General features: G+C 38.4%; 1 protein-coding gene across 2 annotated transcripts in view; it reads left to right on the top strand.

Annotated features, from left to right (window-relative positions):
* The window catches only part of ADCY8 (adenylate cyclase 8), a 121,698-nt gene that overhangs the window by 71,388 nt on the left and 32,618 nt on the right, over positions 1-17,692 (top strand). Inside the window, exons 7-8 of one of the 2 annotated variants that reach the window (XM_088534944.1) lie at positions 2,811-3,081; positions 9,440-9,637. In XM_088534944.1, coding sequence (XP_088391070.1) covers positions 2,811-3,081; positions 9,440-9,637 — 469 coding nt within the window. The remainder of the gene's footprint in view (positions 1-2,810; positions 3,082-9,439; positions 9,638-17,692) is intronic. The other variant, XM_088534949.1, reaches the window with a different exon arrangement.

The raw sequence follows: 17,692 nt of genomic DNA on the forward strand, positions 1-17,692 counted from the left end.
ATTTTCACTCCTATATATCTGTTTGCTAACAGAGCGAAACGTGTATGTGACAGCAATTCACTGTGGCCTTCGAAATAGTGATTTACGTCAGACTTTCCTGGGGCACAGAGCAGATTTACTAGAGAGCAGTTAAGGTCACTACAGCCTCTCCTGTCTTGTCCCTGTCCCCAGCATTTAAGTCCCACTGCCTGCCATGGTACTGATATCATTCACATGCCCAAGGCTACACTACTTTTCTCTGCCTCTCCAGTAAAGCTACCCCCAGGTCACAAATGGTCCTATTCTTACATGAAGAAGGAAAACGAGCAGAAATGGGTCACAGGCCTTTCTTGAGCACACTGTGGAGTGAAACAACCCTTGTGATCATCCCTCCAGCAAGTCTGGGTGCAGGAGGGCAATACCTCATCCATGCATCAGAGGAGAGGGATTTCAAACTCCCCTCCCATGGCTTTGCATCTGCCACCAAGATCTTGTAGAATCAAAAGCAAGTATTGGTCAGGGACCAGCTGCCCCTGAGCGAATCAGCCTGACAGCCATAGTCAGAAAGAATCTAGTGTGCTGGGGAAAAAAAATAAAAATAAAAAATAAAAATTCTGCATTTCTGAGAGAAAAAAATGTGTCTGGAACACCTGATAAGGAAACCGTATAAGATCCCATATTGTTATTTCAGAGACATGCTTCTACCAAGCTCCAGATTTCTATTAGTCTTTTCCTGGTGCATCTAGGTTTTAATCTATTGAATTGGCATAAAACCTAGCAAATAATTAATTTTCCAGGATGTATAATTGACAAGGATTGACTAAAGTTTTGGACCTGATTGTGGCTTGACATGTTTTTCGCATCGACTTACTGGCTTCAGTGCTCAGGCTCAGGTGCATGGTTTACTGTGTTTGCCTTAAATTAGAAAATGACCTTTACATTATACTTCTTTTTAAGTAGCTATGCAAAGGCAAAAGCAGACAACATTTTTAATCTACCAACTTTTTATTAATATTTGGTCCATTTAAAGGTAATACATCAATAGCCAGCTCCATGCTGTTATCATTTCCATTATAAAATCCATATTTTATGGCTTTATTATGCAATCTTCTGAAATTACATTAGGTTGAAACTCAGCACAAAGATAGTCACCATGGCAACTAATGTATCATTTTCTTTCTCTTTCTTCCTTACTTTTTTTCTCTTTTTTAAATTAGTATTTTACTTAATTTAGCCTGTTTAGAATTCTAACCTAGGAAATGCATTGCCCTTCTGAGATATTGTATGTCTGATTTCAAAGTCCAGGCCAAAAGTTCTTCTATTTGAGTGCTTCTATTTGAGAAACAATTTTTCTGACATTTAGCAACAAGAGAGTATTAATCTCTATGGACATCATAACAACATGTCTTGAGACAAATCAAGTTGTAATGAACCTGTATTAACTTCAGTGAGAAGATGAGACTGGTTTAAAAATGACTAAGAAACAAAATTTTGGTCTTTTAATTATATACTGAAATTGAATGCTCCACATAGACTCAGTTTGTGCCAAGTTCTGGTACTTCTGGACATCTATCTCACAAAGCTTAAAGACAACCAGCAATATTTACAAGATAGTTCTGGCAAGGCATGTTCATCACACAGGAGCATTTCACCAGTATTTTGTGTAACATAACTTTGCAATGGCATGCTTTAAGTTCCAGAAGAAAGTCCCCAGGTGAACCTGAGAAAAATACATGTCATTGAGCAATGATTATAAATTTTAGCTCTCTCTGAATATTAGGTATTTGATTGTAAGCCTGACTTTGAAAAATTGCCTGGACTTCAAACTTTGAAAAACAAGCCAATTTTAAAGTATCGTAAAGATACACCACATTTACTTGTTAGACTTAGCTAAATGTTTAATGACCATCTCCTCTTGTTGTATTTTTGATGCTGTCTTACTACTTGCTCTGCTAACTATACAGATATGTCTCAGAGACATCCAAAATTTACCTTAAATATAGACAGTGGAAGATTTATTGAAATCAGTAACAAGCAAGGCCTGTTCTTTCTATATTTTGAACCTCTTTCTGTACTTCATAGTAGTCATAGCGATGGATGGGAAAACCCAAATAACAAAACGCCTGAGGTTTGGTAGGAACATATCAACAGCCCTAACACACTTTCACATGAGATCTCCATGTCTTCTCCTAGGTCCTACTACATGTTTTAAAAGCTTTCCGAACACATCAGTTGCCCTTACCAGAGATTATCACTGCACCTCTCTGTCTCTGGAACAGTTCTTATAACAATTCCTTAATTCAGGTACAATCAAAATACTAAATTGTCTAAGCTACCTCAGGTAAGTGCAGGAGATTAAAGAGATCTCACACAAACTGCTCTAAAATATAACATACATTCCTTCAACTATATCTGAAATGGCAATTTTGATTCACTCACTTTTACTTATTGAAGTCTCTCATTAAACTGTTACTGTGAGCAAAGGTATCAAGAGTGAATATCAAAGTGTTTTTCTTCTGACAGTACTTTGTGCATTCATAGAGGCTTACAGATGTGAACATGTCCGGACAATATTTGCCCCAAATGAAGTTTGTGTTTCTAAAGAACTTGCGAATCAGAAATAATTAATGGCATTATGTTGAATACATATTTTATTATATAAATCATCACAACCATAAAATACATATTTTATTATATAAATCATCACAACCAGAAGAAAGACCTCTTTTTATCCATCATGTTAAGAACAATGCTGAGTCCATAACCCTCCTTCCCTCCTATATGTACTAAAGCACAGTCAGTATTTGTTGCTACTTATTTCACCTATGCAGGAGAATCCACATCTCCAAAGCCACTCTTGACTGCTTGAATGGGGATTATAAAGTTGAAGAAGGGCATGGCAAAGAGCGCAATGAATTCCTGAGAAAGCATAATATCGAGACTTATTTAATCAAACAACCTGAGGAGAGCCTGTTGACTTTGCCTGAAGACATCGTGAAAGAGGCTGTCAGCTCCTCCGACAGGAGAAACAGTGGGGCAACATTTACCGAAGGTTCCTGGAGCCCTGAACTTCCATTCGATAACATAGTGGGAAAACAGAATGTAAGTCAAACTTCCTTTAATGTCTCCAAGTACGAAAGCATGCCTGAGCGCATTTCAATAAGGGTAGCCTCAGTGGAAACAAATTCATCTGTAACCTTTTCTCCAACACATACTGTATCCTCAGATGATTAAACAAATTGCTTCAGGACAGAATTAACCCATGTATCCAAACTGGGGAAATGCCAGGGACCTGGGGATTTTTTTTTCCTCATCCAACAGAAACAAAATAATATAGAACTTTATTTGAAACAATCATTAAAGAAGAAATTTAATGAGAAGTAAATGTGACCAAACTAGTTGGGACATTCTGGTCAGAGCATGTATCTTGCATAGCTTTACTGAATTGCAGTCGAAGTAGAGAGACAAGTGAAGGGACATTCTGCCAGGGAAAGAAGCATAGTATAAGTTATTGATATATAGTACAAAGAAAATGGTTAGCTTAAAAAAAAAAAAAAGAAGTTCTTTATAATAAGAATTTGACCATTCTTTACTTTCTATTTTTGTGATAAAAATATAAGAAAAGGAGCATCTAAGAAATAATTAAGGTTAAATAACAGATGGGTTAGAGTCATGTATATTTTAACAAAAATGGGAGAAATAACAGCTGCTCCTGGTCAGACTTTTTCCAAAAGCAATGCATGACTAACTGCTATCAGCCCAGGAAAAACAGTCTTCTTACCATCATAAAAATCACTTGTGAAGTCTTCTTGCTTAGAGGAATTAAAAATGGAAACATTAAAATGCCCTCAGACACCACTCTTCATTGCATTTGAAAGATTGATGAGTCATTATGAAACAAGGTCAGCTGGAGTTGCCTTCTATTTTTCTGAGAGGGATCGGTAATGACATGATATATCCTTTCTTTTGCTGCACATCCTTAATCCTACTGTTTGCAATGTCTCCAGGACTTCCAGCATTGTTGCATGGAGGTCTTGCTTTGTCAACTGACTTTTGCTTCTTACAAATCTGCTCTGAAGTGATAAACCCTCACAACCAATCAGTCCCTGGTGGTGTCTTCATCTCTCCCAAGTGAACTGACGCATGGCATAGTTATATAAAACTCTGCTGTTATATAAAACCTTGTTTTTTATATATGTGTACATCCATGTAACATACATTTATGCTGCATTTTAGTATTCACTGCATTTTGTCAACCTGTCTCTGTCTTCCCATTTCACTGAGAATTGAGATATGAATGCATGCTGCCGAGAATCTCTCTTCTAAACTCTCTCTTTATTTCTTCTTCTTTCCATTTAAGACATTCTAAAGACAAGTCCAAACAAAATCATGCAGATTAGGCTATCTTTTCATTTTCAGATAAACCTGACCTTGACATCAATAACGAAGAGGGAAGAAAATAACGGAGTAGCAATTTTATACCAGCTCACATTTAACAGGAAAAAAAAGTCTATGAAATTATTGACATATGCATAAATAAACAATTGTCTTAAAACAGATTTCTGTCTTGTGGCTACAAAATAAATAGATTTTTAGCATAGATTTTTTTAACTGAAAAATCTTTTTTTCTATTGCTATAAATAACTACAATTCTATATTACATACCACTTCACAGTAAGCCTTTTGAAGGAGAGAAGGTTTAAGAAGTCTGCTATTCTATGACTGATTCAACTTTTATGTAATTTTTACCTTCAAAGTTGAGAAAATATGCATTATTGCTCATAAATAATGGATTTCAATTCAAAATTCAGATAGTAGATTTAAATTGTACTAGGATATAATGGCTTTTTATATTTTAGAGGTATGTCTGTCTTGGACAGAATAAGCATTTAATAACATTTATTATGCAGCTTAAAAGTCACTGGCAGCAGCAGATGTTGAGAATCCAAGCAGCAGCAACTCAGCAATGAATCACTCCATCTGCTTGAATATTTGTTAATAGGACTTACGTGATTGCATTACTCTGTATAAATTGCAACAAAATTTGAGTAGCTCTCAAACTCAAATTCATCACTGCCCATGTTCTTTATTCCAACTTCATTCCCTATGGATGTCCTAAGTCGACATTTAGGAATGTTCATGTGACTGAGAAGCAGAATAGCCATTCTTTTTTTCACGTAATATGGACATTAAAAAAAATCTGAATTTTTGGTTCATGGTTACAGCATGGCAAACGTGATTGTAAGACTTTGGTTGTAAGTCAGGGATGTAAATGTCTGTGCTGAAATTCAGACTGTTCCTAATATGGATAGTGTTTCCTGTTATGGAAACAGGCTTCTCAGGATCTTTTCTAAAGCAAAGAAAGTTGGGCAGAAGTTATTGTGAACAGAAGCTAAGAGAGCTGATGGAGTTGGATTGCTTCTCTGGGCCTTACTAAAGTAGTAGTTGAATGCAGAATGTTATCACTGATGCTGGAGGCAGCTGATATGACTATTATCAAGCAAATTTAAAAAAAAGAAAAAGGCAAATTAAAAGCATAACTTAATGATGGTTGCAATGAGTATTATCAGTTATCAAAAAAAGATACTAAAAGATTCCTATGGATGGCAGATGAGCATAAAAGGCAGAGGTGGAATTCAGTTCAAAACTGAGACACTAACATTTGTATACGGAGATTGGGCTATGCGTCTAGTGCCCCACTCAACTCAGTTTCTATACATGAGGGTCTACTGCTATTTGAAGTGCTCTAGGGTTCCTGCATCATCCATATGTGCCTGATATAAGAAGAGATTTGTAGAAGACCTGTGTTCACCTGGTCTGCTATCTGAAACCCAGGTAGGAGATCCTATGATGTCTCCAAAAGCATTACTCACTTATGCTGAAACAAGTGAATTCTCCTAGCTAGTGAGTTACCTGAGTACACTATGCTCCACTGGCTGTGTTGATTAAGAATCTGACTCAGCTTCTTGGTAGTGACTAAGTGTGACTATCTTGGTATCTCCAGTTAGTCCCCACCCACCTGTGAGAAGCACATGGACCTCCTATAGGTCTCTTACATCACATCTCCTAGCTTCAAATCATAGCCTTGGATAACCTAGGGCATCTCCTTTGACAACAGGTGAACATGACCGTGTAACTGAAAGCATCCAGTGTCCCTTGTCAGTAACAGAAGCTGAGACACCAAGCATGTACACAGCCGAACTTAGGTGTCATCTTCTTGAACCAAATCTCACCTATATCCTATCTGCTAAAACGTGTGACCCTTGTATGTCACTCCAAGACCTCTTGTTGACAGCATGAAAAAATATATATTTTAAGCCTTCTTAGAGCTTCTAAATGTTAGTGATTGTAATTTTGTTGCTTTGTTGAAGCCAAGATGATTTGATTTGTTAAATGAAAGCTTTATAGGGAGAAAGGATGTAAAAGCTAAATTCCGTTATATTTTTAATGTTTCTGCAAAATATTTGTAAAGTAGTTCCTTGTTATTTATATTTTTATTCACATTGTCATTTATACTCAGATTCAAGTTCAGCAAGGTTTATTTCTAGCAGAACTTTTCACGCATTCCCATATAATATATAATAATTATCCACATCAGGAAAAGACTATCCCGTGTTTTTCAAGCCAGTAGCGCCTTGAAGAGTCATAGTGCATTGTTATAAGCCTCAGACAGGTGGTCTGTAAAAACACTATGATCAATCTGAATAAAAGCAGAAATCACAACATGGAGACTGTTTCCAATAAAGAGGTTAGTTAGTATGGAAGTATAAGAGACCAAGGGAAAGGGAGGGCATTGATAGCGTTCCGTTAGTTCCAGAAAGTTTTGAACTATGTAATGTTGTGTCAGAATAATACATCTGTGAAAATTTTTACAATTCAATTTCACAGAACAATCATTATTAAAAATTCCAGGAGTTAGTCAGGATACCCAAAGTAGGAAAAAAAAGATTAACTAAAAAAATACTAACACTGGCATCTGTCTCCTTGCCCCAGTCCACGTTTATCTATGTAAAAGTGTTGTGTACATAATACTTTTTCTTCAAGTGTTATGACCAAAACCATCCAAGTCCAATTCTGTCCTTCCTATGCATGTTCCCTGGTCTTCCACTAGAGTTTCAAGTATAAAGCAGAACTGATGAGAAGGGCAGAATTTGGTCCCTTACAAGATATGCATCAATATCTTCCATACAGCTGCTCACAAAAATGTAGAAGTAACAGGGACGATCAGTATCTATTTATGTAGACATAACACAGTCTTAAAAGGTGCAGAATGAAGAAGGAGATAGAGAAACATTTGATTAGTCTTGGGCCAATAACATGCATGCTTTTTTTAATCCTTACTATTGATTACAGGGAAGCAGTTGTCTTAAGTGTATGTATGGGTGTGAGGGAGAGACTCCATCAAACTAAAATATGAATTTCTTCTTGCTTTTCTTAAAGAAAAATGCATCTTCAGAGTCCATTTTTGTACCAATACCAGTGGCAGCATTGCCACAGAAGTGATATTGTGGCATGTTTATCCATCACCAAATGTAAACCAGTTCATACATTCAGCAAAAATTATTTGAATAAAATTAACCACTTATTAGGATTAATTGAGGTCATTCCCCTCATATAAATGAAAAACAATGCCCAACTAAGACTTTAAGTACTAATTGAGAGATAGTAGCATGAATTCATTCTGAGGAATTAATGCACATATCAGCAGCTGAAGTGATCTTATCCTTTAGTAATTTGAGACCCTTTTGTGAGCTTTCAGTCCCACATACTGATAACAGCTTTTCTGTACAGGTCAGTTTAAAAGAGAAATGTCAACAGTGCTTCAGTCAGTAGTACCACAGTATTTTTCCATTTGGCTTAGTTTGTTTCTCTGGGGCTTGCTTTTACCTTAGAGTTTCCATTTTAACTTCAAAGTTAAAATATAGATTCAAGGATATCTGAATTTTTATTATGAGAAAGATTACTTTAATTCTTTTTTTCCAAACATTGATGATATCGTTTGTTTTTGGAAGGAAGACGGGATGACCTGAGTAGAGCCATTTGCCAAAAAAGTGAAGACCTTTTCCTACTGAAGCTAATGGAAAGGTTGTCTTTTCCTCCAATAGACAGAATATTTCAGTCCTGATATTCTTGTTCTGTCTATATATTTGGCTCTTATTTTACTCTTCCAAACATAGAATATGAGAGAAAAAAAAAAAAAAAAGAATCACTTCATCTGTGTCTATGGAGTCCTGGGACTTTAATCATGTCAGAGAAAGTTGTTGATGGTTGTTTGACAGTGTATACTTAAACTCTTCCTGTATTTTAATGTACATTCCAAGATTTGTTAGAAGGTACTTGCTGGCCGTACTTTGAATATTAACAAGGGAAACTTCTGTCTCTCATTGGCTTCATATAATCACATGATCCATAAGGACTAGTTTTCCGGGAAAAACCAGGATTTTATTCCAGCTTCCTGTGCCCAGCAATGGCCAAATACAGTAGAAGATGTTTCCAGCAAGGAGCTAGAGGATAACTATACCAATACAAAAGAATATATTTATTGTCAATAAGAAGTGTATTCTGCTGTGATGTATGAAGGTTTATATTCTTTGCATTCATTAACATTTCTCAACTCCTGAGAGTATCCTAGAGTTTGTTTTCCCATTCAGCTTATTGCTTGACCATGGTTTGTATCATGAAACAGTATCATGAAACCTGACAGAGTTATTCTTTTTATGAAAGCAAACTCTGCTTCCTTCCTGAAGGTGAAGCATCCTTTGTATTATTTCCACTAGCTTTCCTTAGCAAGCTGTGCAAGAATGCAAGAACCAATTTTTTTTGAGTAGTCAATGAAAGAATCAAAGGAATAATGTAACGAACTGAGGTGTCATTTAAAAATAATAGGAATTAGAGTTAAGTTACAATGTCTAACTGTAATCTAGACTGGCTGAAATATACCAGTAGTGAAGAAGAGCATATTATCTGAAAACCCACAGTGAAGTAATCAGAAATGTCATCTTCTTCACTCCTGCCTAAATGATCTGTTCCTTAACTATGCACATCCAGGAACTTTAGTGTCATGGAAAACATATTTTCTTCTGTTTTGCTTGCAACTTCTGTTTCTGCAGCTTCCATTCTTAGTTGTTAAAACACTCCATAGACTTTGATACCCTGTTGTGATTTTAGTGTGTACTCCCCTCATGCATGTTTTAATAATTAATCAGAATAATCTGGAAGAGGAAAAGAATTCCTAGCACTCAGTGCATCAGCAAACCTGTAAAAAACAGGACATTAAAGTTCCCCACTTTATGTACTGTATGTGTTTAGTGGAACAGACATTATTTTACACTACTGTAGATTTCATTGAATGAATTGCATGGATGCTGTAATGGTTTGCAATGCAACATGAACTAAAACATTGCATTTTTAACCCAAGGGGACCAGCAGGTTTATTCTGTTTGCATGTGCTTTCCCCTAGACTCTGGCTGCCCTAACAAGAAATTCAATAAATCTGCTTCCAAACCATCTTGCACAAGCTTTGCATGTCCAGTCTGGGCCTGAGGAAATTAACAAGCGAATAGAGCACACCATCGACTTACGAAGTGGCGATAAATTGAGAAGAGAGCATATCAAGCCTTTTTCACTGATGTTTAAAGACTCCAGCCTGGAGCATAAGGTAGCTGGGTCTTGATAGCTGCATTATTTGCAACTCAAATTGTAATAAATGTCCACTGAATTAGAGAAGCTCAAGGTTCTAGCTTTGCATTGTCTGTTTTCTGTTTTTGTTTTGTTCTTCTTTTTTGTTTTGTTTCAGAAGTTTTCAGAAGTTTCAGAAGTGATTGAACTGGAGGTCATTAACAGATAGCTTTGTGACACAGGTGTTATACTACTGTAATGATTAAATTGCATTGTTGGAAAATTCCTACACTGCACAAACTCTGCTTCTGAAAACAACAAAAAACATTTGCCAGTTTTAATTTGCTTTCTGGTATAGGCAGTTTTACTTCAGATGACAAATTGCTTTAATACAATTAGGGATTAAGCATATTAATAAACTAACATATCCAATCAACCTATATATCTATATTTATATAGATATGTTACTTTCATTTAGCAGTAGATCCATCTGATGTCCTCTAGTCATTTGCTATTTTTATTTCTAGTCAAAATGAATCTGTCAACTCTTTGTTTTGGATATCTCTTTTTAACATCTGCTTCTAAGAGGTAAATATTGTTTATATCTTTGCTGTTTCTCAACAGCAGCATGATCTCACTAATTTCTATCTCAGTCTACGTTCAGATTTAAGTGTTAAGTTGAAAAGAAGAATTTCCCATGAAAAACAACCACACTGGGGTTTTCAGCACAGATTTCAAATTATTTCTTTTCTGCTTATTAAAATGCAGTAATAGCAGTTCTCCGATGAGATATGCACTTAGATGAAAAATAAAGAAAAACGTCAGAGACTGCAGCCATGGAGGCCCTCTTCTCCATTGTCACTCCAACCTCCTCTGAACAAATACACTTATTTAGCTGACTATGGGAGACCAATCCTCAGGTGGTATCAATTGAAACAGTTTGATAAAGGCCAGTGGAAAGAAAAAATTATGCTTGGAGTTTAAAAGTAGTCCTACAGAAGAAAAAGGAAAGTAAACTTTAAAAGAGAGAGGGAGAAAGGCAATTTCTCCCTCAGAAAAAAATATATTAAATTAGAAGTCCCAAGTCATGACTATCATGAATCTTTTCAAGTTTCAAGTTCTAAAGGCATGGCAAAAAGGTCTAGAGCAGAATGTATGCAACTTAGAAGGTGGGAGATGGTGAGTATAGGGGTATAAAACTTATGTTGGTTTCAAACAATTTGCTGAGTGAACAAACTACTGAATGATGACCAAGTTACTATCTAACATAAAAAACACCTGAACATGGGCTGGAGGTGATGGGGATTGTCCAAAATTACAATATACACTTTATTATATGTTCAGATTGCACAACCACAAGTAAAATCTAGGCAGAAAGGGTTGGAGTTCATCAAAGTACAAAACAAACAAAAAACAAAAGAAAAGCCCAAATCTTAATCCATAGCATTACATAGATTATATCTGAATTATTAATGAAATATTGAATTATATGACAAAAAAAAGTCTTTTAAAAAGTCAAAATTTTGCCACTTATGATGCATCTTCTTCTCAGTATGATTTTTCCAATGTCAGGGTATGTTGTAATACTTCAAAAGTGGTACATTTGTTCCATATTTCCTTTGGTCCTTAACTCAGCTGGCAAGCACAGGCAGCACAAACAGAAAAATCCTTCAGTAAAGCAGACTGAATCTTATTCCTGCCTTCTGAATTGGGATAGTTTTAAGCACTGTGAGAATTTAAGGTAGAAAATATCAAAATATCAAGAAAATATCAAAATATCAATTATTTACTCTGCTCTACTGGCGTCTTTCCTTTTGGGTATTTGCCTCCAGCAGCCTCCTTTGTTTGTGTTCAGAGTGCCAAAGCTACCACAGATGTGCTCAGCAAAAGACCAGGAATGCATCTGGATGCCTAGGAATGGTGCAGGTTAAGGACAAGTGATTTGATTCACTGATTTATAGGCAAGGGCAATATCTCATGGGAAAATGTGGAATACATCCCTTCCTTCTCTCCTTGTTTGCCAGTGCCTGGTTTGACCTGGTAACTTTAGTGTTAATTCACAGTTTAGAGGCAATCATGAAAAAATAATGGGAGAATTCTGTTTTTTTTACAGTAGGTAGCTATTTATTCTGTGTTATCTTATGTTACTATCATTTTCTCCCTTCCTCCTGCCCATTTAGAAAAGAAAACAATACAAACTCAGATTTAAATTGGAGTTTCATAAAGCTATTTCAGAAGTCTTTTCCCTCTGCTCTCTCCACCCCTAACCTTTCAGTCTGAAATTATGCTTTCTTCCAGTCATTAACATTTTGCAACTGCTTACCCTGACCTTCTACATCAGCATCCTGAGCTGCTCCCTGCAGTGTTGTTGGGCAAATAGACAGTGCACGTCTATTGCCCTCCCGTCTCACACTGCTTCTTTTCATTTGCTGCCTGTCACCTTCAGTTCAGCACAGTGGCTACTGCAAGTCAGAGGTAACTCTGAAGTAAAATAACTTCTCTAATGTAAAATCAGATGTGGTCACATTTAGTCATCATGCTTTTAGGCAGCACTGGCCTCTGCCTAATGATTTTTTCTCTTACCTGTAAGTGCATTTCTCCCTCAATTTACATTTATTCCACAAATGGAATAGCCAGAGCTCATAGCTTAGCTTTCTACCAAAGAGTGTCTTGCTGTTAAACTTATTCAATTGTGCTAATGGTATATGTCTCTAACCACAGAAAAGTTAGTAATCATATAAACAATGAACTGTATTTCTTCTTCCTGTGTAAGTAAAAGGACTATTGTGCACTGTGATTGTACATCCTCTTTAATGGCTTCAAGGGATGTGAAATGCCTTGCTAGGCTTATATTGGCTCCCTAAATGGTAAGGTTTTTTTCATTAAAGAACAGTTACAAATCTAGACTAGCAATCAATTTGCTGATTTGCTTCTTTTAGGGTTATAAAATGCAAAAAAAAAAAAAAAAAAAAAAATCAGGATACGCAGAACCACCAGGAGAATTAGTGTAGTTCTTGCTTTATAACAGTTTAAATCTCTTACTCCTCCTTTAACTCATTGCCCATTATTAGGCACCCTGGTTACAAATAACACAGAAAAAGCAGAGTTGCTCAATGCCTTCTTTGCTTCGGTGTTTACCAAAAGGCAGCCCTTTAGAGCCCCAGGCCCTAGGGACAAGAGAAGAAGCTGGTGGAGAGGAAGACTTGCCCTGGGTAGAGGAAGATTGGGTCAGAGAGCACCTAAGGAACCTCGATACCCACAAATCCATGGGCCCTGATGGGATGCACCCCAGAGTGCTGCGTGACCTGGCGGGTGTCATAGCTAAGCCACTCTCCATCATCTTTGAAAGATCCTGGAGAACGGGGGAGGTGCCGGAAGACTGGAAGAAGGCCAATGTCACACCAGTCTTCAAAAAAGGCAAGAAGGAGGACCCAGGCAACTACAGGCCAGTCAGCCTCACCTCCGTCCCCGGAAAAGTGATGGAACGGCTCATACTGGCTGTTGTCTCCAAGCACATGGAGAACAAGAAGGTGCTCAAGAGCAGTCAGCATGGATTCACCAAGGAGAAATCTTGCTTGACTAATCTGATAGCCTTCTATGATGAAATGACCGGCTGGATAGACGAGGGGAGAGCGGTGGATGTCGTCTATCTCGACTTCACCAAGGCTTTTGACACCGTCCCTCACAACATCCTCCTGGGCAAGCTCCGGAAGTGTGGGATAGATGAGTGGACAGTGAGGTGGATTAGGAACTGGCTGGATGGCAGAGCTTAGAGGGTGGTGATCAGCGGTGCAGAGTCTAGTTGGAGGCCTGTAGCTAGCGGGGTCCCCCAGAGGTCAGTCTTTGGTCCAGTCCTGTTCAATTTATTCATCAGTGACCTGGATGAAGGCACAGAGTGCTCCCTCAGCAAGTTTGCTGATGACACGAAACTGGGAGGAGTAGCCGATACCCCAGAGGGCTGCGCTGCCATCCAGAGGGACCTGGACAGACTGGACAACTGGGCGGTGAAAAACCTCATGCAATTCAACAAGGCCAAGTGCAAGGTCCTGCACCTGGGGAGGAATAACCCCAGACACCAGTACAGGCTGGGGACTGACCTTCTGGAGAGCAGCTCTGCGGAGAAAGACCTGGGTGTCATGGTGAATGATAAGTTGACCATGAGGCAGCAGTGTGCCCTCATGGCCAAGAAGGCCAATGGGATCCTGGGCTGCATTAAGAAGAGCGTTTCCATCAGGTTGAGGGAGGTGATCCTGCCCCTCTACTCAGCCCTGGTGAGGCCGCATCTGGAGTATTGTGTCCAGTTCTGGGCTCCACAGTACAAGAGGGATGTGGAGTTTCTGGAGAGAGTCCAGCGCAGGGTTACAAGGATGATCAGGGGCCTGGAACATCTGCCCTATGAGGAGAGGCTGAGGGAGCTGGGCCTGTTCAGCCTGGAGAAGAGAAGGCTGAGAGGGGATCTAATCAGTGTATATAAGTACCTCAAGGGAGGGAGTGAAGAGGATGGTGCTGGCCTCTTTTCACTGGTGGCCACTGATAGGACTAGAGGAAATGGCCGGAAACTGAAACACCAAAAATTCCATAGGAACTTAAGGAAAAATTTCTTAACAGTGAGGGTGACAGAGCACTGGAACAGGCTGCCCAGAGAGGTTGTGGAGTCTCCTTCTCTGGAGATCTTCAAAACCTGCTTGGATGCAGTCCTGTGCCACGTGCTCTAGGTGTCCCTGCGTATGCAGGGGGGTTGGACTAGATGATCTCTAGAGGTCCCTTCCAACCCTAAGCATTCTATGATTCTATGATTCTGTGTCCTTCCTGGGATATGTAAATTCCACAGCAAGCAAGAACAATTACATGTGTTATCACCTCTAGGTAATCTGTATAATTCCACATACATTTTGTAAGAACTCAATGATTTCCCAAATAATTTGTACAAGATTCTTACCTGGTTTATTTTATAGATACCTTTCCCAAGTACATTACTCATTGTTAACCTGTATCTCACTCATTAGCACTTTATATCTTACTTGGAGTCTAATTCACTCTCAAATTTGCTAGAGGTTGTTTTCTTAAATCGGATGTAGGTAGAGAAAGCAAAAAAGACATGATTGAAACACTTCTGAAAGTAGTGTAAAATTACTCACAGAGTTTCCATACATATAATGGCATATAAAGAAAATCTGATACCGCTTCAGTAGTAGTGACTTGGTAATATCAGAACTGTGCACTTTCATAGAGGATGAAGCAGGGTAATGGGACAGGGAATTTTGCATTCTGGAAGAGCTTTTATTAAGGAAAGCTTCCAGTCTAAAGATGTTTATAAAGGTATTCTAAACCTTCCTATTTTTATTGGGAACCCTAATCTGACTGAATGTAGAGGTGGTGTTGCATCTTTTTTGTTAGGTGAGCCCACTGCAAATACCAAAAAGAGCTTTGAATTTCTCATTACAGATTATCTTAAGTCCAAAATTTTACCTGGATCTTTAAGTTCATCTTTTTCAGAAGTTCTGAAGTATGAAACTGAAATTAAGTGACTAGGAATCAAATCTTTCCCTTTCTACTTATTGTATCCTTGCAGATATAGGCTTCACCTATTTTATTCAATACAGAAACTTCCAGTAGCTTTCCCAGTTGCAGAAAGCCTGGCAAGCTCTGGGCCCATTCATCACCTTCTTTGTCACTGGGGACCTGGGTCTGGACATCTGCGCTATGCTCTCCTCAATAGTTCCTTTGCCTGTATTCCTGACTTGGGTTCCTAACATGTCTTCTTCTGGCCCAGCCTCAATCTTCAGCTTTCCTATTGTGTAAGCACCATTGGTATGGAGAAAAAACACAAAATGATTCCCCTTCTAATCGTAGGTCCAACCAGAGTTAAAGCGCACCAGTGAGGATAGAGTTGACAGCATTCATTCCTGATGTCCAATCACTGTCTCTAGGTGAACATGTAACATAGGAATTAATCTGGTCCTCTCCTCCTCACAGTAGTCTAAAAGTGAAGGGTTATTCTTATGTAAGAAATAAGGGAGAGCTGCCCCAGAACATTCTGAAGATGTTTGAAATATAGCCTCTATCCATTAAAGACTCTCTGCTGCCATAATGCTGAGCCTTCTTCTGGCTCACTTTACATAGCACTACTTAAGTAAGTCTGCTGGAATCTCAGTTGCCCAGTGCTCCTCTTCTGAGGAGCCACGGGAGAAGAGAGAAAAGTGATGACCAGCATCTATGGGCAGGAGCAGCATTATGCTTTCTTGACTCAAGCTAACTCTGGGCTAGCTGGCTGCACGTGGATAAACCACAACAGCACAGAGTCCTAAGGAAATGGCTCAGCTCTCTTGAGAAGCAGGATGAGCCTTCACTGACCTCCCTGCTGCTGTGGACATTCTGCCAGAGGCTGTGATCAAGTCACACCAGCTCAGGTAGGTCTGTGGGATATCACTGCTTTGATTGCAGAGTAGGTCATGCCATGATCCTTACTCCTGCTCCACTTACCTCAAAGCAGCTATGTGCCTCCCGCCCTTACAGAAGAGCCACAAGGCTTAATCTACTTCTTAATTACTCAAAGGACTTTAAAAATGGAAATGGCTAAAGTGCTACATTTATCATCAGTATTGGTGCTGCCTTAGACACACTAATGACAATTTTTCATTGCAACATTACTACTGATTAGATCAGAGCATTTATCCTTTTGACATTACACTCCAAACAGCAGGAAATTCCATGTTTGTATTTCAGTCAATTAATTTATTCTAATTTCCCTAAGCAATAGTTGAGATTTCATGTTATCTTTTAAGAAACCTACCTTTCTTTTTCCTTTTAATTCTTTTTGCACCAAAATCTAGAGTCATATAACACAGGCAGGCAAAGCAGCCTTTAATAATTCTGCTTGCCTAACCTATGAAACATTTTGAAAAAAGATGTATGAAACACCGCTAAATTTATGAAAAGTTAAAAAAAATGATATTTAAGAGGAGAAGTAGTTCATATTTACAGAAAGCAGTTGACCTGATCTGAACATGGCAGTTCTCATATATACAATCATTTTGCCATTGCTGTTGAAAAACCCAAGCCAATCTAGGTAAACTGAACTCACCTCAGCTCACCTCACTTCAAACTTCTACTTCTCTCCTGGTGTAGAAGGTAGGAGCCTGCCCCTGGTAAGTAAGCTGATGAACAGTAGAACTTTCTGAAGTTTAATTCACTTTCTTTTTTCCTTAAGTAGACTGACGCAGTGCTGTCCTCCTCCCCATGGTATTGGGTTCAATCCCTCCATGCTCTCAACAGCAATTTAAATTGAGTTGCCTGTGAGCAGTGTTAAAAATCACATCAAAGTCATAGTGCTGCTGCAAGTGGCAGAAGATAGCCTAAAACAGGAGGTCAGAAACGAAACACCTGTATTCACAGCAAATGGGAGCAGGAAAGAGAAAATCACCTTTCTCATTTAAGGAGTTATAGTCTGCTTACAGTCAAGATGAAGCCCCTATTGAGGGTGCACGTAGTAACTATGGTTTAAGTCTGTGCAGGATCTTCCTACCATAGCAGTTCAGCTCTACAATGCAGGAGATCAGGGCTGAACTCTCTCAATACCTGTTCCTCATATGGTCCATGTCCCGATTCCATTTTTCTCAAATTCACTCTGGACCTTTACAACTCTTGTTTTCTCTTATTTACAAATTCCCTGAGAAAGACGATGATATCAGATAGCTGTTTGACTCTAATATTCTTCGTTCTTTTTATACGTAACTCTTTGCACCCTCCAAACTGTCAAAGATCAAACACGATGCAGAAGAGATTCCAGAGGAAAAATGACTAGTGCAGGGCTTGTGCCTTTTTTGTTGTATTTGGTAAAGAAAATTCAGTATCATCACTGTAGAATAAAGAGGTTTTTCAGTAATAAATCCATGGAAAAACTTCCATCTTCTGTAAATAACTGGTGTTGGACTGAATCAGCAGTGATTTATACCAGCTGAGGATTTGGGTGATGTTTCCACTTTGACTGATATACTTTTATTGGACGTATCCAAGTTACTCAATTTCTGGAGTAAATCTCATATAAAGAGTAGTGATGCAACAGTTGAAAGAATGTCCCCAACTGGATGTTTTT

This window comes from Tinamus guttatus, unplaced genomic scaffold, assembly GCF_059628265.1.
Source record: "Tinamus guttatus ecotype Peru unplaced genomic scaffold, ASM5962826v1 Tinamus_guttatus_pri_ptg000038l, whole genome shotgun sequence".
NCBI classification, from domain to species: Eukaryota; Metazoa; Chordata; class Aves; order Tinamiformes; family Tinamidae; genus Tinamus; species Tinamus guttatus.